This window comes from Serinus canaria, chromosome 11 (assembly GCF_022539315.1).
Source record: "Serinus canaria isolate serCan28SL12 chromosome 11, serCan2020, whole genome shotgun sequence".
Lineage (NCBI taxonomy): Eukaryota > Metazoa > Chordata > Aves > Passeriformes > Fringillidae > Serinus > Serinus canaria.
Genome location: NC_066325.1, coordinates 1,615,822 through 1,643,677, shown reverse-complemented (window position 1 = coordinate 1,643,677; position 27,856 = coordinate 1,615,822). Strand labels below are relative to the sequence as shown.

At 42.0% G+C, this 27,856-nt stretch overlaps 1 protein-coding gene across 1 annotated transcript; it reads left to right on the top strand.

Annotated features, from left to right (window-relative positions):
• The first annotated feature begins 428 nt into the window (after positions 1–428).
• DYNC1LI2 (dynein cytoplasmic 1 light intermediate chain 2) lies at positions 429–27,131 on the top strand. Its single transcript, XM_030227587.2, has 13 exons — positions 429–576; positions 1,211–1,284; positions 1,696–1,812; positions 7,692–7,922; positions 13,988–14,154; positions 14,476–14,569; positions 15,173–15,308; positions 15,634–15,745; positions 16,421–16,480; positions 17,188–17,229; positions 17,669–17,786; positions 18,765–18,881; positions 24,042–27,131. Exons 1-13 carry the CDS (start codon positions 482–484, stop codon positions 24,146–24,148), a joined length of 1,470 nt encoding a protein of 489 aa, XP_030083447.2. The 5' UTR covers positions 429–481; the 3' UTR covers positions 24,149–27,131.
• The last annotated feature ends 725 nt before the right edge of the window (positions 27,132–27,856 follow it).

Here is a 27,856-nt window from a genome sequence, read left to right as displayed (position 1 = left end):
GGTTCCCGAGCGGGTGCCGGGGTGCAGGAGGAGGTTCCCGAGCGGGTGCCGGGGGTGCAGCCGGGGGTTCCCGAGCGGGTGCCGGGGTGCAGGAGGAGGTTCCCGAGTGGGTGCCGGGGTGCAGCTGGGGGTTCCCGAGCGGGTGCCGGAGTGCAGCCGGGGGTTCCCGAGTGGGTGCCGGGGGTGCAGGAGGAGGTTCCCGAGCGGGTGCCGGGGTGCAGCCGGGGGTTCCTGAGCGGGTGCCGCTCCCGCGGGCAGCAGGGGGCGCTGGCGGCCCCAGGACGGCGCGCGCAGGGCGGGCCGCGGCCGGGGCTGCCCGGGCACCGCCTGATCTCGGGGCGGGCGCGACGCGCGCGGGGCTGGCGGGGCAGCCGCGGGGCGCAAGGGCCGGCGGGGCCGGCGGCGCGGGCGGGCGGGCGGGCGGGGCGGGGCGGGGTCCTCGCGGCCCGGTGAGGTCACTCTTTGTGGCGGCGGCTCCAAGATGGCGCCGGTGCTGGCGGAGAAGAAGCTGCTGGGGCCGGATGGGCCTGGCGGGGCCGAGCTGCCCGGCGAGGAGGACGAGGGGCAGAACCTCTGGTGAGCGCCCGCGGCCGCCCGGGGCCTGCACGGCCGGGTGAGCCCGGGCTCCGCTGGGCTGAAGCGGAGCGCGGGCTCTCGGCCGGTCGGGGCCGCGCTTGGGTCCCGCGGGCGGCGGCGGCGGGGCCCGGGGTCAGCGCCGGGGGGCCCGGGCGTGCGTGACGGGAACCCCTCGGGCGCAGGGACGGGAGCACGGGGGTGTGGCAGAGTGGGGGAGCGGGGCCCGGGCCGCGGCTCTGCGGGATGTCTGCGGGGCCGGCTCCGGCAAAGGCGATCTCGTGTGTTTTCGGCTTCTGTTTCTAAAGAACGGTTTAAAAAATACCTATCGTGGCAGAAGGACGTATATCGAATGCAGCAATCGATTGTGATGAGAGTTAGTTGGAAAGTAATGTTCTGCAGTATTGCGGCCTCTTGCAAGGGAGGAGAACTTTAAATGTCCCTGCCTATGGTTTAGAAATCATAAAAGCTCTTCTCTAGAAGGTGGCAGGCTTGTGGTGCTTCAGAGTGCAGTTGGCCTGTGGGTCCACAGCCCGCATGTGCCGGCTGTGGGTGCGGATGTGCTGAGCTCATGGTGCTGTCACAGCCGGCTCGCTCCGTGCCGCGGGGTAACGAGGCCTCTCTGCTGCTTCCCCAGGTCCTCCATCCTCAGCGAAGTCTCCACACGGTCCAGATCTAAATTGCCATCGGGCAAGAATATTCTTGTTTTTGGTAAGTAACACACGCAACCAGTCGGGTGTTGGTTTGTTGCTTTTTTATTTATAGAAACAAAGTGTATTTCAAACACCGATTGGTGCAAACTGACACATGGGTTCTTACAGTTGGGTTATGTAATTTGATTTTTGGTCTTGTCTTGCGCTTGTAGATCTGCTTTCTCTTTGATTTCTACCGTTAGATTTATAGCCTATTTTAAGTAATAGTAGAGAGTAAGATAGTTCTTCATTCTTGTTGTTCTGGTATAAGCCACTGGATTTAGCTGAAATACTTAAAGAAGAACAGCAAGTAACTGTGATTCAGAAGTGTATAAGGATGCTTCTTATCAATTAAGCAAGTTGTGAAAAAATCTTTTCTGTGAAGTCAAATGTAATTCTGAAGGTGTCTTTTTTGCAAACTTACTGGCAGGTGATGATGGTTCAGGCAAAACCACACTCATGGCTAAAATACAGGGAGCAGAGCATGGCAAGAAAGGAAGAGGACTGGAATACTTGTATCTGAATATTCATGATGAAGACAGAGATGGTAAGTTTGTTTCAAATGCAATCTCTTTAATTAAGTAGCTGCCATGATGTTTTAATAATTGTGGTTTGATGAGTGTGTAGCTGGTTCAGCTGGTGGTGCTGGGAGTTTTGGAGCTGTGTCTGTTTTTGTGGAGGGAAAGGTTTTACAGTCCATGTCTGTTCTCCCTCCTGCTCCTCTGAGAGCCTGACCTGTGCCTGGGGCAGGGCAGCTCTGGGGATCCCTTCTGGGCTTGGGGCGATCCCTTTGCTGGTGGTGACTTTGTAGCAGCTGCAGTGGCCTTGCTGTGGCTACTGTGTGACTAGAGAAAGGGAGGGATACATCCCTGAGAATTTCATGCTCAGCATGGATTTCTGGGCATAGGGTGTTTCTCATAGGGGCTGCATGTGGAATTTTGGTTAGCTATAACAGATGTTTTGCTTTAGTTGACTGAGTGAAGAACAGAACTTAAAGTCAGAATTAGTGTTTACTTTTCTCAAGCTGGGGCTGATCTCTTTGCTCTTTGCCCTTGTCTTTTTGTTGCTGCTGCTGATCTCTTGTATCTCTACTGTATGGAGAGAGATTATGCCAAGAGACCATTTAAAAGCAGGCCTCATGATCAGATCACTTGTATTTTTGAGAAGGTTGGGGACAGGAGGAGATGGGGAGTGAGTTTGTTATCTTTGCTCCTAAATGTGCTTCTGCTGATCTCATTTTGGGCAAGCTGCTAGACCTCCTTGGGTTGCTTTGTCTTTAAAATGGGGAATGTAAGTCTTCCTATTCATGACTTCCTTCAGAGCCCAGAAGAGGGAAGCAGTGGTGGTGGTTCATCCCTGTTCCTGGGAGCAAGTAGGAAGATCCTATAATGGTATTTTGAAACTGGAGATGCACTGAAGGCTTGCAGGAGTGATTAAGTGCCATATGTGACTGGTTGTTATGGAGATTGGGCCTGCACTCCCGTGGCAGGAAGCTGCCTTTGGATGCTCAGTTAAGCACAATGAAAGGATGAGTACATTGCCATATTTTCCAGGGGCCTCCTTGCAGTTCCTGAAAATCTTTTGGGCTGTAATTTTAAGGGCTTCTTCAGGTTCTGGCTGTAAGTGCTTTTCTACCATGCACAATCTGTTTTAGTACTGCATAAACACTTCAGGGTGGAAAAAGCCCCTATGATTAGGAGGGCTGAGACAGCCTGTGTCATCAGGCCTCTTGCAGCTTCAAAGGACATACTATTACAAGCAGAAAAATGTTTGCTGTGCTATTTTTCCTAGTGTTATCTATCAAACTTCAAGTGTATCCCTACACTGAAAATGTTTTGGGGCTATTCCTGAGTGGCTGAAAGTGATAAGTATTTGAAGTGATTAGGAGAGGCCTGTCATAAGAACTCAGGCAGCTTTAGCAGGAAAAAAAGAGATCTTTTTGACTGACTACAGGCTCAGCTGGCCAATTCAGGTCTTCATGCATCCTCTAATGGGTGTGTTAGGAGCTAATAATATGTGCCTTTTTCCTTTCTGTCTCATTAGTGTCATCCACAAGCAAAATAAATAGCAAAGTGGGTCAGGACCTCCCAGCAGGCAGAGATAACGCTCTTTTCTTCTCTAGGACAGGTTTGGATTTGGTTTTTAAACTCTCTGTGTGCTTCAGATGAGTGTATGCTCATATCTAGATTGGGGAACAAAGGCTTTATAACTGACCCACAATTCTGGGAGCCATAAAGAACCTCAGGGTAGGCATTCAGGAGCTCAGGAGCAGATGAGTGGTTCTGAGAGTCTCTGCTTTTTGTTAGACTCCAACCTAGCCAAGACCAGATCACAAGGATTTCCAGGGATTCCAACACTGGTAGCTGAAACTCTGCAGTTGAGTGAGGTGATCTCAGCTTCTTTCCCAGGTGACAGAAGATTTATTTGCTCTCTTAGTCTTATTCTTCTTCATTTCAGATAAATTTACTCTGTCCAGGAGAAATATTTTCCTCGTAATGCTGAGTCATTCATTATCTACTTCCCACTTCCCCTTGGAAACCTTAAGGAAAATCTGTTTTGTTTCCTATGCCATGGTCTCCCCTCCCCATTCCTCTTCAAGGGATGTTTGAACCTGGCTGCTCCTACATCTAAAGTAGAATTTTTCTGGATTGCTGGATGCAATCTTGGTTTACCGTTACTTTCCTCCTTAAGATCAGCTCAGCAATTAAATTGTTCTTTTCAGTTGTAGGAAAGTCCAGGAAGTATCTCTGCCTTGCATGCCCCCAGTGGCTCGCAGAAGTGCCCACAGACTGTGGTTTTCCATGTCCCCTGCTGGTTTCTTGGCAGGTGGAGGCACATGGGCACTGTGCTCTGTCCAGCTGTTCCAGCTCTGCCAGGTGTCACTGCTCAGTGTAACATGTGGGCATTGGTTCCCAGGGGTCAGGATACTTAGATTCCAAGTCTGTTCTGAATCTCTGTCTGAAAAGTCTCTTTCCTTTAAAATAAAAAGGTATCTAAAAAGATACCTTTTTGTTTTAAAGTTATATTTTATCACTGTCCCAAATGCTGCCTAGGCCAAGTTGTTTGCTCAAGAAGAGGTTTGGAGAGACCTGAGAAGCAATCCTGGGAGAGAGAGGATTCTCCTAAATCCCCAGCTACATTATCCTTAGAGCATATGGCTGCTCCTGCATACATGACACTGTAGTTCATCTGGATGAAAGCATTTATAGCACTGCCTGCAGAGTTAGCTTTGAACATTAACTGATCCTGGAGCTCAGGCCCCAGAGTCCTCCATTAGTGGAATTTCTCAGGGACTGTGGCAAATTTCAGTTTTTTGCCTGTCTTTATGATGAACAGATTGTTTTTGTCTCTACTGGTTAGTCTGCTTTTGAAGACTGAGAACCTGAATTCATAGGAGGTAGAAGAGAAGCTGTGCACAATTTTCCTAAAGGATCTGTGTTTCCAGAGTAGCTTTCAGAGGCCCTTGCAGGGCCAGGGCAGAGTTACAGTGGGGATGTAGAGCAGAACAGGGAGCCAGACTGCATGGCCTGCTCTGTGCTGTGTGTGTCAGCTGGAGCCACAAGCACCACAGGGACATTTCTCACCTGTGCCCAGTGTGCAGGGAAGAGGAGCCATTCTGGGGTTGCATTCTTGCTTGTAACAAAACAAAGCAGTCTTGGGTTTTGCCTCAGGTTTGGACTGGCTTCAGCCATATCATATGCATATTCCAGCTGAACTGGTTGTTCCAGATTGAACCAAGTCTTGCTGCTGCACCAATTTCTAATGAGAAAATGGTCTTTTTTTTTTTTTTTTTTTTGTCAACATCTTTAAAATGGTTTTCTTGAAAGTTTTCTCCTTTTTTGCTTCTCTTCACAGCTTGAGCAAGGGATATGTAGTTGCCACTGATATCTTTTGAATAGATGCAGATGTAGTTGCAGTTCACAGAATCAACCACGTGCAATAAAATTAATCAAAGCTGTAAAATCTTTTTCAGGACTAAAGAGATAATGGAATATTGACAGGATTTAGAGATGTGATTTTAGCAGATTTTAGCCTGTGATAAGTTGCTCCTGCTTTTCCAACAGGACCTGGTAATTGTTTGCTCTGGTTTTGTATGTTGTGTCATGGCCAGTAAGAAGGGCCCAGTTAACATTCATGACTAACGAGTTTAATGTGGTGCTGACAAAGCTGAACTTACCACCAAGTCCTTGCCAAATTATGAGCACCCAGTGCTGTATTTTTGGTTTTTATGTTTTAGCAAATGTGAATCACAAGACATTCCTCTGTCCTATTGGAAAGGAGCAAAACCTTTCCTTTACGTACAATGTTACTTTTTTTTTTTTTTTTTTTGGTAGAGTACATTTTAATATGAGTGCAAGGCTTCCAGGCTTCCTAGCAGATTGACTGTGAGTGGTAGTTCCACCTGTGTTCTGGTTCCAGTCTGCATTCCCCATGTTAAGCAAAAATTAAATCCTTAAGGGGAACAAAGGTGCATAGCAAACAATTAAAGCAATTGTTTTATCTAAGTTTAAAACAATTTTAACCTTAGATATTGGCTTTAAAACAAGACTTAGAAGCAGAGAATTTAGATATTATTAATTTTTCTAACTTGCCAAGGTGTGAAAATCTTTTCTGCAGAGTATTCCCCACAGGAGAATCCATCAGTGCTGCGGAGAGCTGTAAATTTGCATAAAGTATGGATAGATTTTCATTAGGTTTTCAAAACTTCTATTCATGCTCCAAGGAGACAGTTGTACATATGCAGTCCCTGTCTATTAATAACCTTTAGCTCATAGAAAGCTCACGGGGTTTTTTATTTACTGGGAGGCTGCTGCTTTAGGGCATGTACACAGGATGTTTCTAGGATGCAGAGAGTCCTGCACAGATATTTCATTTGTGCATTTCTGAGCTCCACAGGGCTTACCCTCACTAGTCACCGTAGAGTGAATCGAGGGGTGCAACTGGCAGTGAGAGGAGCTGTAAGTTCACAGCGTGGCTGTTGGCCTGTTTGTGTGATGGCTGATGTTGGAATGTCTTAGGACAGCCCAACAGAACTTACAACAAATGCTAAACAGACTGCCACATACGGCCCCTTGATGAGATGTCTGAAACTGGGCTGCTCAGTAACTTTGTCCAAGGCCTGCTTAAACAGGTAGGATGTATATATCTGTCATCTTTTCTTCCTCCAGATTTTTTAGCCAAGCTTTTGCCTTTTTCTCTAGTCAAGAGGGGTGGATTCCTTCCCAGAATAAAGTTATGATAGCCGTAGTAACTGGATTTATTTTGCAAAGCTGAAAGATTCAGGACACGGAAGTACAGTGAGGCAGGGTAATTATGAAGCTCAGTAGCTGCTTTGAAAATCTGGGTTCTGCAGTGGCTGGTTTGCAGATCTCTGTGTTTCAGAAGTGACATATTGTGTATGTAGTGCAAGAGACTCACTTATCCCTCTGGATAGCTGTAGTAAAATAGGGAATCCTTAGGGAGGGGTACTAGGAAGAATCTAGAAGATAGAAACAATGAAGTTGTCCCTCTTCAGCAGGAAGTTCTGAGGATAATGTTCCCTCTCTACTTCTCTCTTTTTTTTTTCTATTTTTTTTTTTTAATTTGGAAGAATTGGTTGTTCATGCTACCTGATACATCATTTCTGGAGGAAACTTCTTTTTCAGTTCTTATACTCCTGCCAAGAGTTCAGTTTCGGGGTAAAATGCCAGCTGTCTGACCCAGCTGATCCCCCTCTACTCTGCCTTGCATTCCAAGGAAGCATCCTGTCACTATCAGAAACACTTGTGGAAGAAACACAAAAGTTGCAATACCAGGTCATTTCCGCAGTGCTCATTTGGTCAGGAGCCTGCAGAAGGAGCTGGTGTTAAGTCAGTGTGAGTTAAGAGCAGGTGGCACAACCTTGTTGGGAAGGTGGGGAGTTCATCCTGTATTTGCTCCTCCCACTCCTGTGCTAGAAACTTAAGCTGCTTATTGCTGGTATCTTGTTTGCAGCTTAATTCTGCTGGGAAGTTTCTTGAGTGTGTGAAACCAGCTTATGTGTCTGGGAGACACCGAGGGCAGCGTTCATCCCCTGCTGGGCTGGGGCAGGGCCACCCCTTTGGGCCTTACTTACACATCCCCTGGGATGTTCTGGGGTTCACTGTGCTTGTTTCTAATGCAGGAATGTTGTGCAGCGATTAAAAACTGTCCTGACAGCTGTCCTGAGTAAAAGCTCAAGAACAGAAATAATTTTTTTAAGGAAAATGTTCTGAACCCAGAAATGAAAGCATTTCTGACTAATACAGGCATTTACACAGGTACCTGTCTTATAAATAAGCAGGCAGAGTGTGCTGGTAGCTGGGTCTGCTCCTTCCACGGAACACTGATGCTCTCACCTGGTCATTCCCAGCCTGGCAAAGCAAGCCCTGGCATCTGCTGGCTTCCAACTGTGCTTTTTCCTTTCAGATCACACTCGCTGCAATGTCTGGATCCTGGATGGAGACTTGTACCACAAAGGGCTGCTGAAGTTCGCCGTTTCTGCTGAATCCCTGCAAGACACCATCGTGGTCTTTGTTGCAGATATGTCTAGACCTTGGACTGTTATGGAGTCTTTACAGAAGTGGGCCAGTGTCTTGCAAGAACACATTGATAAGATGAAAATTCCTCCAGAAGAGATGAGGCACATGGAGCAGAAGTGTAAGTCTTTGTGCATCCATACATTGCTGTTGGTTTTTTAATTAGCTCTCACAACATTTGATGGATTTCTTTCAGTCAGTGTTTTGAGAATGGGCTGGATAAAAATTACTCTTAAGTTGTGATTGTAACACTAATTCAAATATACTGTGTTAGGCTTTAAAACAACTCTTCTGGTTTTGCTGTGCTGACAAAACATCAGGTGAATTATTGGTCTAGATCCTGGGCAATAATGAGATTTTGATAATTTGATTTTTAAAAAGGGCAATTTAAAAAAATAACTCAATAAAATGACAGATTCTATTTTTAAAAGATGGAGACAAAATTCAGTGATGAAGTAAGCTGTCTGCTTTGCTGTGATACCTCAGCCAGGTCCCATTCCCATACTGTGCTTGTCTTACAGAAAGTCTCTCTGCCCTTGTTTTTCTCGTGGCTCAGAACTGATTCTGGTTTCTGTGAACCTGCTGCAGCTAATTGTGTCTCACTGCAGCCATTTGTACCCTGTGACTTTAGGAATGTTGTATAAATTAACCTTTCCTGGCATATCCATGGCAGGTTGGAATCTAGCACTGGCAGGCAGTCATTATTGCAGTATTGGATCCTGCAGCGCTTTCCTAAAGTAGCGTTGAATGTTTCTTGAGATTTTTTTTTTCTGTTTTCATATTGAATTACTCCAAAATAAATTTCTTTAGTGGAAAAGACCTTAGCAAGTTCCAGTCCTTTCAGATGAAGTAGATTCAGACTGATCCTTTGTGCTTCCTGCTTTTGCTCCTGGTGGCTCTCTGTGCTGGAGTGTGGAACCCTTGCAAATATGGTCTGGTAGGTTCCTGAGCTACCACAGGGAGCAGTGTGATCTGTTTGACCTGTGACCACTCAGGTGTATTTGTATAGCTGATAATCCTTTCTGAATGTTAAATATTATGTTCCCAGAAGCCTTGTGCCTACAGCATACCAGCTGCAGTTTAGACTTAATGATTGAAACCACCCGGGTTTGATCATCAGGTTACATTTAAACAAAAAGTAAAGTATGAGAGTTTTAAGGGGAAAAAATAGTGTGTCAGATTTTTTGGAATGGGAAATGGAAAGGCAGTTCTAGTATCAAAATCCAGCACTTAACCCAATTTGCACATTTGTGAGACACTGCAAATGTTATGACAATCCAAATAAAGGGCGAGTTTGTGCACTTAAATTTTCCTTTTGCAAAAAGAAGCTTTTCAGCCTTCCCTTCAGAGTGCACTCTGTGAAGGAGCTATGGCAAAGCTTGAGTGCCCTGTCTGAGGAACTTACAAGGCTTTCCAATAGTGGTATCTTAGAGAATTCTAAAGTATCATAGAAACTCCTGGTTTGTTCTGAGCTCTCCTGGAGTCAAGGGAAGAGGAGATGGGGAAGGGGCTGAGTTCCCCCATGCTTGGCTCCAGTGCCATCCCCTGGCTCAGCTGTGACACAGAGGGCCTTGATGTCTTCAAATTTCAATCTCCTGTTCTCAGGCCTTGTGCAGGACCCTTGTGTCACCTGGACACATCTCTGGCTTCTTGCAGACTGTCCCTAGGGCCACCTCTGTGCTCAGAACTTTGGCCACCATGTCCTGTAATTCTCCTCCTGAGGAAAGGCCCATTGTAACTGTGTCGGGGTAATGCACTGGCCAGGGTACTGCATATGTGCCTGGTGACTGCCTTGGGCTGCTGCCCATCCTGAAGCTACACAGCAAAGCTCTCCTTACTGAAATCCTGCTGCCTGTGCCTCCTGGGGTAGGCTGCCACTTAGAAAAGGAAGTCACTGGCTTGGAACAGCCCAAATATGTAAAAAACAGGATAATAAAGTTCACATGAGGGCAGTTGAAACTTAGAAATGGAGTGCAGAGTGGTGGGATGTGCTAAATTTAAGCCCCCTGCAGCATAAGACCACGTGGATGGGTGTGTTTCCTGACTTCTCCGGCAGAGTATTCCCTTACTCCTGCTCCTCCATCCCAAGCTGAATGACCACAGTGGCTGCCACACTCAGCACCAGGAACCCTGGGGAAACACTGCCCAGTCCTGCCCCACTGGCATCCACTAGAAGTGCTGCAAGGTTGTTCCTTCTCCATTGCTAAGGTGCTAAGAGTTTCCAGAGATGCCTTTGTTAGCTCACCCTTGTCAGTGCAGTTGGACTTAGGACTGCCTTGTCTCTGCTGGCAAGGTTTGGGAGGTCTTTCTGCACCCAGCCCTTGCTCCTGTGTTTGCCGGTTGAGATTCTGATTCTTGGCTTGCCTGGCTGGGTGAGAAACTTCCCTTTGGAGTTAGAGCTTCCAGAGTGGGCAGCAGGACACACATGGAAGCCACAGGCTGCCTTCTTGGGAATGTACTCAGAGCATTGCCTGCTTGCACCCACTCCATCACTGAGCTCCTCTGGGGGTTCCTTGCTAAGAGCTTGGCTAATGTGGAGCCAGGTACATAATGTCAACTAAGTCTGTTTAATTCAGGCTCAATTGTTATAATTCATTATTTGAATAACACATATTTGAATAATTATTTCAGGGATGTTGTCTCCCTTTTTGAGACAGCAGAGCAGATAAGGTGGTTGTCAGGAATCAAGAACTGCAGAAGGGGGGATGTGCTCATAAAATGGCAATTACACCAATGACTTATGGGCTGTTTGAAGCTAAAGAATTGAAACACAATAACATGTTCTTACAAATTGTGTGCTGTCCCATTCAAGCTGAATTAGTTTTAGATTGTCTACCTTTTTGCTTTTCTGATTTGACATAGAGCTGAAAGATTTCTAAAGCTAAAAGATTTTTAAAAAATAGTTTATTCAGGTATCATTTGTCTAGGAATTCTTTTTACAAGACTAAAATTTTTAATGATCAGTAAAGATAGGGTACAAAAAAAGCTAAAAGTGTTTGTGAAACTTTGAAGAGTGTAAATATGGAATGATTGTCTCAGAAAAATATTCTTCATTTTTCTCATTTTGCTGTTCAGGGCCTTTGGGATTTATCCATTAAGTTGTGGTGTTTGCCTGCGTTTCCACATTGCAGTTTAAGAGCGCTCCAAGCCTGAGCAGATTACTGTTGCTGGAACAACCAAATCTAAAATAATTGTGGGTTGCTGTCTCAGTGCTGCTTCTAGTCAATGCATGTCCTTAGTGATGGAGCAGTTTTTGGTGGCATTACCTTGCAGTGCCTCATGTGAGCAACAGCAACAAAACAGTTTGCTGGAACCTTGCTTTCATTTGCTGTGTTCGATGCAAAACTCTAAAGAGCCACATGTTTGGTAGATAAATCAGCACTCTGTAGTGCAGGTGGGATTTTAATGGCACATCATCACCTGGTGAGAATTTTATTAACATAATAGGCCATTCTGAGTACTCAGCCGTAGTGATGGGTGGCACATTTCCAGAGGAACTGTTGTTTTTCTGGCTTCCTATTTTATGTGCATCATCTTAGGGGTATTTCCTGTTGAAAAACCTTAAATTAAAGTAATTTTCACTATTTCTTAATAAAGAAAATAGTTGTTTTCCATACCATATAGAAGATGATTCCTTAATTAGAACTGTGGGGAGGAGATAATATTTGATAATATTCATAGCTCATTAGAAAAAAATTAAAATAAAAGATTTATGAGCTGTTTGGACGCACAACTTTGTATCCATTAAAAGCCTGAGAACAGAGCTCAAATGAGACATAGCTGTGGGAGGTAAGAAAAAGTATGAAATTCCTGTGTGTCAAGGAAAGTTTTAACTAGAATGAGCTGCTTTATTACTTTGTGAGAATGCAGTTTGCATAAGGGCATCTGACAGTGCCTGGAGTTCAGGTTCACTTAATTCTGAAGGGAATGGGGGTTGAGTGGAAGCCTGGAGCAGTGTTGAAGAGCCTGTCAGGAACTCCCACTTGTTCCTAAGTTCCAGTGGTGTCTGTGTGCTCAAGGTGCTGTAGTCAGAGGTCTTTGCTCTGGCTGGTACTTTCTGTTAACTCAGCAGTTGTTTGTTCTGAGCTGCCCCTGTTGGTCCCAGTGTTGTGTCCCGTTTCTCCATGTCTGGCAGGGGTTAATGCCAGGCCAGGTGTATCCCTGGGAATCCACACAGAGCTCATCTCCACATGGAAGGGTGTTCTCCCTTCTGTGTGAGGTGTGGCCTTGGTGCTGCTGCTGGGTCCTGCTGACTCCTGGGGAGAGGGGGGGCTAGGAGCTGTGGCTCTCTGGGATTATGCCCTTCATTCCCATTCAGCAGAAATTCATGAGGATGAAACCATCAGACTTCTGAAATTTCCATGTTGCATTTGCTCTTATTTACATTTCTAAAATTCTTAGAGCATCTTGTGTTTTCTCATGTTGTTGACTGTTACTCTTTTTGGGAGAGGCCTTTTTTTCCCAAACATGAAGGGGTTTATGCTCAGTAAAGAAGAGATTATTTTGCTTTGATATGAACAAAACCCAGGAAAGGAATCCTGTCTGATTGTAATGCTGTGGTAAATGGAGAGCTGTATTGTCAAATAGTCTTTTCTGTGTGATTAAGTTAGAGAGGCTCATCTGAACTGCGCTAATACATTCGGCCTCAAAAGTAAATAGTAATGGGAAAGCTAATAAAGTGGCACTTCAAAAAACTCCTTTTCTAGTTAAATGCTTTTGGTGAGATAATAAACATGTGGAATGTGCAGAATGTTTGATGGAATTTTGATTTGCTGTAGCTGACTAAGGAACAGTCCTGGAGACAGCATCCTTTGGAGCACTGCTGTTTCTTCTCCACAAGAAGGCACTGCCTCCTCATGTTAAAAGCAACTGCATTTCATTTTCACTTGTTTGCATTTCCTTTCACCCTGGCATATATTGAATTGGTGATTGGAAGTCTTATGGTCTGTATTTAGCTTGGGGTTTTTAGGCTTTTCTCTGGAATGGAGTTCCTTTCCACAAGAATCACACAATTTTATATTTCAGCTAAACATTGTAGATTGTGCAGCTTTAAACAGAAGAGTTTTCTGATTTGTTCTTCCTTCCACGCACCCATGCCATTGCAGGAATGGTTCCTGTTTTGAAAAGGTACCATGACTTCTTTTTGCAAGGCTTGTGTAAGAAACTTCCATGAGGTTTTACCACTTCCTAAAGCTCAAGAGGCTCATTGCAGTTCCTTCCCTGGTACAGAGGGTGTTCTGAGCAGCCTCTCTGTGTGGCTTTTCTAAGGAGTTTTCCTGACTGTCCCTACAGTCACTCTGCTCCCACTGTTTCTAAAATGAAGGAGCCTTTGTGGGAGCAGATCATGGAGTTTGCTTGGCTCTTTTATGAGGGTTCCTGATGGCTGAGTGAGGAGGAGGAGAGCCCAGGGCCTCGGGGCAGTGAGTGCCTGGAGCAGCCACATCCAGGACACAGGTTTAGCTGGTCTGTGACTTTGGTCTTGAATAAAAGACGTTAAAGTGTAGATTGCAGCCCACATTTGATAAAGCACGTGTGGGTTCACAGAGCATTTCCAAAATGGCCTTAATACTATTGCCATAAAATTAAAATACTAATACATAAAAAACAACAAGTTTCCTCTGGACCCCACTGTAGTTTTCCAGAATGCAGCTGAGTCTCTTCAGGTAGCCTGCAGATGCCCTTGAGTCTGTGTTTATGCAGATAGGTTTTATATTTCTAGCACTGGATGCCTGCAATAGAAATGTCGAGTAATAGGAACTAAAGTAATTGTTTGTAAGAAAAAGTGGCTGTTTCAGGCTGGTGTTTTCTGTGCACATTTGCATTTTCACCATGCTTTCTTCCACAATAGGTACAAATTACAGGGTATAGGCTGTGTTGCTAAACCACATTTATGTTTTCTGTTGTCAACTGCCCTATAATGAAACGTTCAGGAACACGTGTTTTTGCAAATAATTGTGATTATAAATAATGACGCCAGATCCCCCTTGATGTAGCTTCCTGTAAGTTTTGGTGGGGGAGTATTGTGCTGTTGGAAAGGGCAACAAGGCTTAACTTGCATTCAGTTCTCATGTAGTATAAAAATAAAATTAAAAAAACCCTTGAGATTTCTAGCTAGTTGTAGATTAATTATGGTTTAAAAAGAGCTAGTTCCTTTGTTGCAGTCTAAGAATCTCTCTCTTTCAATAGTTATAAAGGAGTTTCAGGAGTATGTAGAACCTGAAGAAGGTTACCAAGGATCGCCACAGAGGAGAGGCCCCTCGTCTGGCCAGGAGGATGAACACGTTTCCCTTCCCCTCGGAGACAACGTGCTGACTCACAACCTGGGCATCCCCGTGCTCGTGGTGTGCACTAAAGTGAGGCTCTGCTTCTCCTTGCTGCCATGCTGGCTTTCATTACTTCTCTCTTAAAGGCCTGCAAAATGAATTCTGCATTAACAGGGAGGGATTTGTTCTACAAGTGAGCTTCTGCCATTGACATCAATTTTCACTTTGATGGAGTAGCAATGACTTTATCAATTAAATGTTAATTACTTTAGCATTTGATTTATCAGTGCTGTTTTAGAACCAGAGACTCAAAGTAAATGTGATGGGAGTGTGTAAGATTAAGGAGGGTGTTTTAAGATGTGCTGGGATTAATGCTTGGGTTTTTCTGATTTGTTTTCCTGCCTCTCCCAGTGTGATGCAGTTAGTGTCCTGGAGAAGGAGCATGACTACAGGGAAGAACACTTTGACTTCATTCAGTCACACATCCGCAGATTCTGCTTACAGTGTATCCTTTTCTGTGCTGAGGAGATTGCCTCTAATCTGGAAGCAAGAAGAGATGTTTTCATGTTCACATAACATTCGTCCAAGAAATTGCTCTGCAAGATTGCTTGGTATTTAGGTATTGGTTAGGGTATATGCTACACATACCCAACCTTAGGTACGTATGTATATAGTTTGTTTTTTCAAAAGTGTTGACAGATGTGTGAAATACTTTGTAGTTTTTAAGTTGTGCGTGGGACTTGGACCTTTTGTTATTTTACAGAGGGTTTGCCTTACATTTCGTGAAGTGTTCTTTCTTGATTTTCCCCTCAGAAATTGCATTTTCCATGTAAGCCTGAGATCTGATGTGTGTATTAACTTTTTGATTTTTTCCAAGTGAAGTAGGATGCAGGTTCCATGTAAGCCTGGGAGGATGGATAACTTCTGTGTATGTCACTGAAAAGTGCCACAAGCCTTGCCCTGTTATATCCTCTTCACCCATCCCTGTATACTAAATGTCTATTGTTTTGCCTAATTAGTAGCTATAAATCTATTAATTCCTGTTTTGAAATTCATACTGTAATTTAGAAACTGTATATTACCTAATTTTCCCTAACCAGAAGCCCAGATGGGGCTGCCTTGATTTATACATCAGTAAAGGAGGAGAAGAACCTTGACCTGTTGTATAAGTACATTGTACATAAAACCTACGGTTTCCAGTTTACCACGCCTGCCTTAGTGGTAGAGAAGGATGCAGTTTTTATGTGAGTCACTGGGACAAGCAGCAGGGTGCCGGGGGGGGGGGGGGGTTTATTTAGCACTGCACTGCATGTAATGTGGATATAAAATTAAATTGAATGGTATGTTGTTAAAAAACTTAGTATGCAAGTCTTGTGGAATCCCAAATTTAAACAGCAACTTAGTGCTTATTACTTGACTCAGATTATACCACTCCCGTTTTTGTATCCTTGGAATTTAGCTGAGTAAGAGGGTTGATCTGTAAGAAAATTGCCTTATTTAAGTCGAGGGCAGTAAGTAAATGTTCTCTGTAGAAGCTGCAGAAAAGGTAAAGCTCTGTTCTCTTTACAGACCTGCTGGTTGGGACAATGAGAAGAAAATTGCCATTTTACATGAAAACTTCACAACAGTAAAACCAGAAGATGCATATGAGGACTTCATTGTAAAACCTCCTGTAAGAAAGGTAAAAAGGGGTAATGTCTTTCTGTGCCCCTACAAACAAGCAGAGTTTGCTCGAATGGCTGCTAAGGACTATTAATATTGAAGAACTCCAAATATAAATGTAACTCTTTTCTTAATCTAAATATGTGAAATGTCAGGCTTTCATTTATTGGTTATTTAAAATACTGCAAGCAAACCCAGAAACCATTTACCTTATTGAATGAAAGGCAGTCCAGGAATAGCTATTTTTACATTTTACCATTTTTGCATGCATGGGGCAGAAACACACCCAGGAAATGGAGAATTCTCTCTAGGACATTTCCATTTGTACTCACACTGCTTTGAGGTTGCCATGCAAAGGCAAAGCAAGTTGATCTCAGCTCATGGAAGAGATGCTGATGAGATCAATATCCAAACTTAAAAAGAGGAATGTGACTACTTACCAAGTGCTCATGTCTGTAGGACAGTGCTGGCATCACTGTTCATCTACTCCAATATTTTTTATTTTGCAGTATTTTTTAATGGCAATTTCTTTAATAGTATTGTTATTTTAAATGTGAAAGAACAGTTTTTAAAAACAGTGAACAGTAGTCTTAAAGATTTGCCTCTCTCTCTTCCCTTTTGATCACCAAAGCATAAAAACCAGTTACAGTAATTTCAGTTTTTACTTATAACAACAAAATGTTGTGTTCAACAGTTAGTCCATGATAAAGAGCTGGCAGCAGAAGATGAGCAAGTATTTCTTATGAAGCAGCAGGTAAGAATGGAAGAATGAAAATAAGTCATTACTATGTAAGATTTCACTTTAATTTCTCCCTTGTTATTGCCTTTAGTTTTTCATTCCTCATTTAAATCACCAGGTAGCTGTTTCTCAGCTTTGCAAATTCAGATGTAATTGTGAAGTAAGACTTTATTCTAACAAATGCAAGTAGGAAATATGGCCACTTAACTTGGCAAGTTGAAGGGAAGATATGCTGACAACAGAAAGAATGTACAGGTCAAAGGAGAAGAGGAAGAAGAGACTTTGTATTTCACCACACAGGTGTATTGATCTGTGAAAAAGAAATACTTTTAAAACCTAACATCTGAGCATTGCAGTTTCCTTACAACCAGAAGTTTGAAAGACTTTAATGTGTCAATTTTGGCTATGCTCTATAGTTTAAAAAAATATAGCAATAGTTCCCTAACCAGGTGATTATAAATGTCCTGGAGGTTACAGACTGGGGTGTCTGTGGTTCTGACTTTGAGTTCTGGGCTGGCTGTGTGAGACAAAGGCCCAAAGCTTATTTACTCCTTGCAGTCAGTCCTCTAGAGGCAGAGTGGGGAAATATGTAAATATCAAAGGGGAATCCTGTAAATATCAGGAAAAATATCAAGTAAATTTATGGTTACTCAGCTTCACTGTATTTTATTCCTCTGTATTCTTTGAAATATATTTAATATGCTAATATGTTGTTTTTGCAGTCATTCCTTGCCAAACAGCCAGCAACGCCTACAAGAGCATCAGTAAGTAGATCCAAGGAAAAGAGTAGGAGGTGTTTTGTTTCCTTGTAGGGAAAAGAGAATGATTCTAACCTGCAGAGATCCAGTTTTTATATTTAAATGTAACCTACATAATCTCCCCAAGCTGCAGAAAGGAAATAAATAATGAGGCAATATTTTAAAATGTTGCTTATGAATTCACTGGATTATTGAACTGAAAATTTCCATTGTATTATTGAACATTGGATTGGATTATTGAACCTAAAATTTCCTGCCATGATTTAGCCTTTCCTGTAGTGGAGGCACATTCCCAAAATAACTGATGTTTTCAGTGCTTGTTTGTTTTCTCCAGTGTGCATCACTACAGTGTCAGTAGAAAGGCTGAAAAAGTATGTGATGTTAAACTTGCTTAATGTAATACTTTGAAATTCTTTTCTGATGTGTGTGATTTGGACTTTTTAAGGAATCTCCTGCAAGAGGCCCTGCAGGATCCCCAAGGACTCAAGGCAGAGCTGGTCCCGCCAATGTACCCAGTGCCTCACCAATCACATCAGTTAAGAAACCAGATCCAAATATTAAAAGTATGAATGAGCATTTTACTGTTCTATCGTATGTTATCTCCCTTAACCTGAATCCTCTTCTGTAGAAAGATTTGAGTATTTATTCACTAATTGTATAGCTAGTTTAATAACAGAAATGCATTTATGACATAACTTTGGATTTTTTTTTTTAGTTTTCTGGTCATTTGTGTGAATTGGAATAGAGTTCTGTTACTGCCAAGGAGTCAGATAGAGGTCAAATGCATCTTAATTTCCTTAAATTGCCTCAATAAATTTATCATGGATCAGGTGGATTATTAGGGTGGAGACTGCTCTAAACTATGAACAGTTTTATACTTCATATCACTTGTTCTGGAATCCACAGCAAACCCTGTTCCACTAAGTCCTCTCTGGAATGTCATTTGCTGTAGCAGATTCAGTCACTTGGAAATGAGATCTTTCCCTGACATGCAGCTCCATGGTATTGAGGGGCTTCTTTACCCTCTGGGCATTAAGAAGGTCTGCAGGGCCAGTGTTGTTTTTTGTTGTGCACTGTAGGGCCATGCCTCGCTTCCAGGGGGTAAAATGCCCAGCTGGATCCTGTCTCATTGCTGAATTGCCAAGTTTGGATTTGTTAAAAGCTGTGTGGCATGAAAGGCGGTACTAGAACATCTGTGCAGGTTGTTAATGGGCTTATCAGTCTATGAATTTCAAGTCTGTACTTAATAATCATGCTCTTGGCTTTTACATTTATTAAAGACTTAAAAACGTACCAATATTTAGATTAAAATTTCATTACAGCCCCCCATCATTTCAGAAAAGCAGGAATGTGCATTCAGCCATCTCTGCCTATGCCAAGGTATGCAGAGGACTGGGGTATTAAAACTGAACCAAGGACAGACTTCCTCAGAGCTCAGGTTTATTTCCTTAATTGGCAAGAGATTTGTGTCTATGTGAAAATAGGTTATAATTTACCAGCTCTCAGTGTTCTGTGTAATCCATATTTGTTTTTTTCTTTAGATAATGCTGCAAGTGAAGGTGTCTTGGCTAGTTTCTTTAACAGTCTCTTGAGCAAAAAGACTGGCTCTCCTGGAAGTCCTGGTGCTGGAGGAGTGCAAAGCACAGCCAAGAAATCAGGTAATGGGCTTGTTATTGCAGCTTGTTTTTAATAGTTTATTTGGCTCCTTGGTCCTTGGGTGTGTCTCTTACACTGGTCAGGAAAGTGACAGACCCTGACAGATGACAGTACAAAATGTCTCTAAAAGAAGAACTAAACTACTGCTACATCACAACTCCAGGGCTTCTGTTAAATTCTGTTAATTTTTAGTGAAGTTGCACTGCTGGGATTCCAGTGACATTTGAGTCTTGATCACTATGCTGAAAGTACTGATTTATTTTTCAACTTCAGAATTCCTCCCTTTCTTTTCTTGATGCTTCGCTGTTGCAAAGGAGATGCAGTTCTTTGGGTTTGGGCTGCAGTTAGCAGTGAAACAATTGAAATCTCCCCAGAGTTCAAGCTGAAATGAATCACTGCTTGTGACAGTTTGAAGTTGTTCACTCATTAATTATTTAGAATTTTATTGCAATCCAGCACAGCTGATAACACTGACAAATGGGTGCCTTCTGTGTGTGTGCTGTGACTGCAGTGTGGGAGATCCTTGCTGATAAATAATGCAGCAGATCAGTGAAAATGAACTGGTTGGTACCTAACCAGACCTTGGTGGTGCAAAGTGCCTTGTCCACCTGACAGATGGAATTTACTGCTTTGATTCTTTGACTGTTTCTGTTCAATACTGGCATTCCCATCACACTGAATGTTCAGGAACTTTTCTTCCAGAATTCTTTTACTGTTAAATTATTGATAGATACACTACTTCTGATGTCAAGCTTGTGCAATCTTGTGGGTGTTAATGGTGATGCCAAACCCACAGTTCCTCAGACCCACAGCTTAGAGGGGAAGATACGGCTTTCTGTACTGGAAATGAGAAGTATCTACTCCCAGCCACACTGATGGCTCTGTCAGTCAGAGAGCCAAGGCAGTTGGAGTCTGGTATTTTTAAATTTCTTTTTAACTGGGAGGGTTTGTACATGACATTTCATGTTCTAAAAGTTCAATAATGCCTAGGATTGGATTTACAGTAAGTCACGTGTGATTTTTGTGTGGTTTGTTTCAGCACGATGAATCCTGTAATTTTGTTTTTATTAAATTTATTATGAAGATAACAAAAGGGATTTGTATTATATATTATTTCCATAATAATAGTGTTTCCATGTTATAAAAACACTGAACTAGTTCTTTCATAATGCAGAATGCCCTCTTCAGTTAAACACTGAAAGATGTCCCCTGATTCATCAAATGCAGCTTCATGTTTTACTCACAAAGTCAAAATAACTTTTATAGAAATAGAACTGGAATTATTTTAAGGTGGTATTTCATGCATGCTTTCTACCTGAAGCAAAGTCAGTTGGGGAGTACCTGGCTAGTGATTAAAAATCAAATTCAGAAGTAAAAGCTGTAATGTCACCTTTCCAGGAAGCCTATTCCAGTACTTAATTTCTCAGTTACTTTTCTCCTTTGCCCAGTCTTTCTGAATTCCAGTACTTTTGGTCTTGTTTGGGTGGCAGTGGAGCTCAGTGTAGCCCCTTTGTGTCTTCAGCAGTGTTTGGGTTTGAAAGCTGTTCCTCTTTGCCTGTGACTTGTGTGTGGCCTGCAAGAACAGATTTGTGTGCAGGCCATGTTGTCAGGCTGTGACAGTTCTGTCCCCTGGCACTCTGCTCAGCCCGTTTGCTTTGTGCTCAGAAACAGCTGGGGGTGGCAGACAGGGCCCTGCCTGCCCTGAGAAGGGTGAGCTGATCTGTGCTATAGATGTGCGCTGTTCACATCTCTCAGGGGGACATGGGGTTGATCTCATCTCTGTGACACTGAGCAGGATCTTCTATAACAATTCAGCCACTTTAATACATTTTATGCCTCCTGGAAAGAGGGTTTCTAGTCTGTATCAAATTCAGTATCTCAAAAGCTTGTGTGTTTGCTTAATCATTGTTTTCCATTCTATCATCATTGCTTTGGTAATTTATGTAAATAACTTTTTCCCCAATCCTATCCTTCCAAATCAATTGTTGTTTCTTCAGGCACACATACCTACATATCTGCTCTCTTCAACAGCGGGATACAGTAGATTGCTGAATAAAAGTACTGACCAGTGCTATGGATAATTAATGGGTAATTTTATGAATTAAAATCCATTAATTTTCTCTGAAATATCAAGCCTTTTTTTTTTTAAGTTTATTTCCATGAAGGTGATGTGAGATATGATATCGCCCACTTCTTCCTTCTGCACAGGACCTGTAATCCTTTCATAGAAATGTGGGTGGCTTGGCAGAACTTGTCAGGACAGACCCTGTTGGTTGTTGGGCTTGTAGGCCGTTCTAAGCACCTAAAACATAACTGCATTTTCTGGAAAAACTGCTAAACTAGTCTGTAATGGGCTGTACTCTATGAGTCTTCTAGAACACTCTATGCCTTCCAGGACTTTTGAAGACAACAAGCTTTTTTTGCCTTTTTTTTTTTTTTACTTGTGTCAGCATTAACTTCTAATTGGAATAGTTATTTTCTGTCCTGAAACATGTAGAGACAGCAATCATACATCCTTCCTTAACTTTGATTTTGATAGACTAAATTAGACAAGTTCTCCTCTGGTCTCCTGCTAGAGGCTGAGCTCTGTTTTCCCCACTAGTTTCTTCATTAGTTCCCATCATTGGCTTATTCTTGTCCTGAACACGAATGATCAGAATATTGTACTGAGCTCTGCAGATCTCCCTCGTTGTAGTGCCTGCTGCAGCAGTTCTCTTTCTTGGGTGGAAGTGCTTCTCCTGAATGATCTCAAGGTTGGCTTTTCTTGGCTACATTGAGCTGGCAGCTCCTATTCCTTTCCTGGCTGTGGGAACAGAACAGTTGGCTTTCACTCACAGAGAAAGGTGCCTGTTCTTGTCATTTGCTGTGCTCACACCTTACGTGAACCAGTGTAAGATTAAACTGTGCTGAGAAGGTAAGGGCTCCTCATGCTGCTCCCTGAAAAGCTCTTGTTGGGTTTGTGAGGTACCTGGTGCTGGTGAGAGCAGAAGAGATGACCCGTTCCTTTGTGGAAGAGTTGAGCAGAACATCTTGGAGAAAGCATTATTTCCAGCAGCATCCTCTGTGCGAGTAAATGTGCTAAAATTATCTCTCTAAGCATTTCAAATGTCTAAACTGTTTAAAGAGCCTGACATTTTCAGAAGGTTGATGACAAAAATATTTAGCTTTAAAGAGACCATCTGTTTCTGTCATAGCTAGGAATAGCCTGAGGTTGAAATGTTGAGATTGTCCCAGCGTGAGAGTGACATTGTGGGTCTCAACAATACTGGTCAGCCTCATTGATGGATTGATTTCTACTGTGACAGTTCTTACCTGAGAAAAATCTCTCTTCTGGGCAGTGTCATGTCCATTTTTCCTGCTATGCCATGCTTCTTGTTTGCCTTTGTTTCTGGACTCTCTTTGATGTCTAGACTGTGATATTTCAAAAAACTTCAATTGGTTATTTCTGTGGTGGATTATTTTTCTACATCTGAACTTCTATAGTCACACAGTTATTTCATTTATATTCACAAGAAGATTCTTGCAAATTCTAAGGCTGCCTTCCCTCTCTATTCCTGTACAGAGGATAAAGAACTCAGGTTCCCTGCTCTCACTCTGTTCTAGCAAGGGGAATGGTACAGAACTGGGGGCATGTAATTGTCCAGAAGACGTCTCACTGAATGAGGCCATCACTCCTTGAAATTTATAAGGAAACTGAAAGCAAGTGTCACTCTCATTCATAATTGAGGGGAAACTCTTATTTTCTTAAAAACTGCTCCCTGTATTTCTCCTCCTTTGGAAGGTGCTGCCTGTGGTGGTAAAGGGGAGTATGTTCCCCTGCATTGGGAGAGTTTCCTGTCCCATGAGGTATTTGCAGGACGCTGCTTGGAGTTATTTTGGAGCCCTAAGGAGCCAGTTCTTCCAGCATAAAAACCAAAGTCATGGTTTTTGTTTAGATCTGCTCTTGTTTAAGTGAGGATTTTGTGTGGCCTTTATTGTTTTAGGGTTTATGCTTTTTAAACTCCCAGGTTTACAAACTCCCATTAGTCTACACATGAAGTGTTTTGTATTTTAAGTTCTGTTACAGTGCATTAATTAATGTACTAACTCCTAAATTTCGCTTAAATACTCCTACTTTGAGTAGATGCTGTGTTGGGTGCTATGGCTTATGACTAGTGCTAAAACCTTCCTAGTGATTAAAGGTAACCTTTTAACTTGGTTATGTCTTTGTACTTTGGAAAAGAACACTTGAATCTCTACCAGCCAAATCTTGCCTTCTTAATGTTTTCAGCATGTACCCTGGAAAAAATCCACCTAATATTTCACACACATTTGAGCTGGAAAACAGATGCTTGTTAAATTCTTTGGCTATGTAAGGAAGCTGTACATGGTTATATAATCTACTTTTTGTCTAAAAATATAGCTTTTTAATCTTAAATGGTTGTATGCTCCACGCATTAGGATATATTGTTCCAATTTTGGTGATGAATTTGTCTGTGGGTTTGTAATTTTCAGAAGCACTGAAGTAAGCTGATGGTTCAATTAGGGAATTGTTAAAAAGTTTTGAGTCTAGTATAGAAATGTAAGATATGCCTTCCCATGAAATACTTCAGTGTGTCTGGTTCCAATTGAAGAAATGCTTTGAAATGCCTGCTTGGAGATATTACATGAGTATGCAATTTCTGTCCCCTTTTGAAGGGAAGCTTGTCTGCAGATAGGAGAGTTCTTCCTGTTACTTATTTCGTATTCAAATGCGCGTGGTACAAATGCGACCAAATAAATGGGATTTCTTTTTTAGCCAGTGTCCTACATACTTTGTGCTTAAAAGTTGGGTTTAAATAAAGTCCTTGCTATCAATGCCAATAATAGAATTGTGTATTGTTGAATTTTATGGAAGATTAAATATAGTTATTTTTAAATGTTTGTTGCTATAAACATATCACTGTGCTTTTTCCTGCTGTGTAATTCGGCTTTTCATCTCTTTAACGTGAATCAAACCTGAGTATCAGTCTTTACACAAAAAATACCCTGCATTGTGCCAGGCTCCGTGGCCTTGGGAAGGTGGCAAAATAATGAGAAATAAATAATATATTGTCATCTAAATGTGATTTATTGAACACTTGTGCTTCTTGGTTAAAACATTTCATTGAAACTCAATTGTTTTGTGTTCTTTTTCTCTCCAGGACAAAAGACAGTTTTGGCAAATGCTCAGGAGGAGCTGGACAGGATCACTCGAAAGCCTGACCCCATGGTAACAACAAACTCTCCTCCAACAGAGAATGAGGCTTGATGGGCAGAACAATGCAGATGTAAATGACCAAATAACTATGTATAGTGATCTGATAAGACCAGGAATTTTCTGCTATGGCAGATGCTATCAGTTTTCTCGGGGCAGGGGAAATGAGCTTACTACATCATTGCCTTGTCCCAGTAAAAAGTGCGCATTCAGGAAGTTTGCATATAAAATCCCTCTGTATAAGATAACCATTTAGAGTTTATATAGGGCAATTCCTTTGGTTTGGAGGCAAAGCAGGTGCAGCTGCATTTCCTGTTGTGAAGAACACAGAGAAGCAAAATGGAGAATTCTCAAAAGTACTACTGACTGCACACGAGGCAAGGAAGAGAACTGAAACCCTCTTTCAGAGTTTCTGGAACTGGCTACTTGTATGTTTGCAATGCATTATATTCTTGGAGTGGTGGTGGTGGAACAGCATTAACTGGGGGAAAGAAGCCAAGGTGGGGAATGGAGCCCTAAAAGGGGAAACGGATTTGGGACAGCGAGAAACCAGAATGTTGGATTGACTGGAGAGGAGCAATGTTGTCAAATCCTGTGTTTCACAGGGGGTAAATAGTCACTGTTTTAAAAAGACTACTTTACATTGGAGAATTCCATGCCAAACACTAAGAACCATGGGAATTTATTCTTGTTATAAATCTTGTTTTAGTTTATAATGAAGTCTTAAGAGTGTGGATGCCCTTTCTGGTGTAGCTGACAAAGGGAGAAACTAAACTTTAGCTCCAAGTGCCTGGCACAGTATGTGATGTGTCTTTAGAAGGTGCTTGAACTTATTGTGCACTGTAGTACAAACAGTCACTGTTTGGTTTTATTTGAAAAACAGTAGTTTGGCAATTTGTATTTAATTTTAAATCCTGTTTTCTGATAGCTTCTGCCTTTTTTATGCCAAGAGGCTGGCCTATGAAGAATGGTGGGTGATGGATCATTTTCCCATAATGAAATGTGCTACAGAACACTCTCAGTATTTTTCTTTCTTACTTTTTTGTAACTAAGTATTAGCTACCAAGCTAAAATGGATTCCTGCCTTACACCTATGGAGGTTTTTAAAAAAAACTTTCAAGGCCCTAGTTCCAACCACATCTGCTGCAGGTGCAGCCAACTCCAATTCTGAAGGTAACCTAAAAAGTATGAATGTGTACACGATGGACATCCTGAAGAAGTTGTTTTGTGTTTTCTTTCATGTAGCATTTCATTTGGAAAGATGGGTTGTGGTTGTCCCCCTTGCTCTAAGGGAGCCCTGTCCATGGTCACATAAACCCTCATTCTGTACAAACAAACACAGCTGCAGTGGTTACTGAAATGGCACTTTGATTTTATACACAGTATGCTTGTTTTACATGGACACACTACCAGAAATTAAAAAGACCAAGCATATTCTGTGCTCTTAATGCTGAAGGGAAAAACCACAATTTGAATTATACAGAGTTTACTTTTTATTGATATGAACTTGTTGTACTAAATCTGATGTCTGAATATAACTTCCCTAATATATATTGTTACTTTAAGATACAGAATTAGACTGACCACTAACACAGTGCTGGGTGTTAACCTCAACTCCTATGTTACAGCAAGAGGCTGTTCGTATGAGTCTGTCTAGACATCTAGAAAGCTAAGGGTATTTACTTGCCTCTTTGACAAACATTATCATGAGTATGTTACTTGTGCCAGTTTTTTGTGGTTTTTTTTTTTTTTTTTGGTTGAAAATACTTTATTTTTGGGTTTGGGTGGTTTTTTTTTTGGTTTTTTTGTTGGTTTTTTTTTTTGTGTTATTGGGTTTTTTTTTGTTTGTTTGTTTTGGGTTTCTTTTTGTTTTGTTTTGTTTTGTTTTTTTACTTTTTTAAGAAATGGTATGACCTGAAGTTATACAGTTGTCTAGATAACAGTTAGACTAAGACTGTGGCTTGCTGATGGTGATGTGGATGCACTTTCTGGTGTAATGGGTGCCAGTTGCAAGTGACCACACCAGAAGTAATTACACACTGTCCTACTGACACTGAGAAGTGAGATTGGAGACTAAACCATCAAAAATTGGACAAGAAAACTAAAGTGTGTGATTGTAATGGCATAGTTTGAAAACCTCAGTCTGAAACTGCCTTTTTTTGTCATCTAACCTGATAAGCACTTTTCTAGCAATATGGCTAAAACTTACGATGGAAGTATTTTCCATAAGTATAAAAATGTTAAGTATACTAAAACTGATCAAAACTGTTACTGTGTTATAACTTACCAGCTTTGAAGAAAGACAAAACAGGGACAGATTTCCAGTTTCTAATTGCAAGTGAATGCTCCTAGTTTACTGAAGAGAGCTGTAAGTAATGTAGCATCCTGTGGGTGCCAAAGTCTGCTGGCTTTGGTGAGCTGCACAGTTGTTATTCTGGTGTCTTCAAGCATTGGAACCAAAGGCCAAATGCAAACAGCCTTTACATTTTCAAGTGAAACTTCATTTTATTTGCAGATACACTTGTATGGTAGACTGTTTAAACTATTATATGCCTATATTTATATGCATCATAGTGACTGCATCTACTGTTCATGTTTAAACTAAGAAAACAAAAAACGAAAGCATTCAACTTGAAGCAAATAGAAAACTTTAAAGATTGGCCCTCCATAAAAATGCTGTGGTTATGCTGCTTGATTTTAAGTTTGCACTTTTTTTATTGGCATTAAAAAAAACAAAACTGTTTAAACTGAACAGAATTTCGTATTTTATTTAATTTAACTATGTTGAAAGTGACTGCTCTGTACATCGTGAACTTAACAATATACCTGCTGTAAATGAAAGTTCACTGTCCTGTATACTAAGTTTATAAGTTTTTTTTTCCGACTTACAATTAGGACTGCAAATGTATGAAACAAACCTTAGTCCACTTGTATGGCTTTAACCAGGTGCAGTATGCAGTCATGTGGAACCTTGCTTTCTAGTGCTGGCAAAATGAGGACGTCTTTAATTACTGGCTTCAATAAACATGAATCCAGACTGCTTTCTGCTGTGCTTTTGTCTGGGAGGTGCCCTCCTGGAACTGTTTGTGTGGGAGCAGGGTGTGGGTAAGCTTTGTGAGCAGGAGGAGCAGGTTGGCTGTGAGCTGTGTCCCTGGGTTAGTGACAGCTGCCAGGCAGGGGCTTGGCCCAGTCCCTGCCAGTGCCAGTCCTCTGGAGCTGGGAGCTGTGTCCTGTGCCAGTGGAGCAGAGCTGTGCTTGGGACAGCTCACAGCACAACTGCTTTGGTACAAAATAATGTATTTCATGGGGCTGGGGAGACAGCTGTGTGCTTCACCAGATTCAGATGGATGTTGTGAAATACTGTTCCCAAGCACAGCACTGATCCTGAATTAGCAGGATTCAAATCCAGGCTATGGGAAGTTTAAGGAGTGAATTGCTGGAGTGTTGAAAAGCCCTCTTCTCTGCCAATAGTAAAGTGTTCTCACTTGGCTGGGTGTAAGAAGAGCTTCCCAGTAAGAAAGGAGTGGGCATTTAATTAGGATTCTGCTGCTTGTTTTCATTGTTTGTTTCATTTCATATCAACTGGATGCCTCTGTTCCCCTGCACAGATTGAAGTTCTAAGTATGAATGTTGAGTCACTCTGCCTCTGAAATACAAATCAGCTAAGCTTTGGCTTTCTGGAATATAATTTCTCCAGAAGGGAATCCTTATGAGACCATGAAACAATTATAATTTTAGAATTGCCATAATGTTTTTATTATT

Bases quoted from the DNA above. Each gene is read 5' to 3' on its own strand.
- DYNC1LI2 (XM_030227587.2), top strand. From the start codon at position 482: ATGGCGCCGGTGCTGGCGGAGAAGAAGCTGCTGGGGCCGGATGGGCCT. The intron at 577-1,210 runs GTGAGCGCCCGC...CTGCTTCCCCAG, and splicing joins GACGAGGGGCAGAACCTCTG to GTCCTCCATCCTCAGCGAAG. The intron at 17,230-17,668 runs GTAAGTAGATCC...GGACTTTTTAAG, and splicing joins CAACGCCTACAAGAGCATCA to GAATCTCCTGCAAGAGGCCC.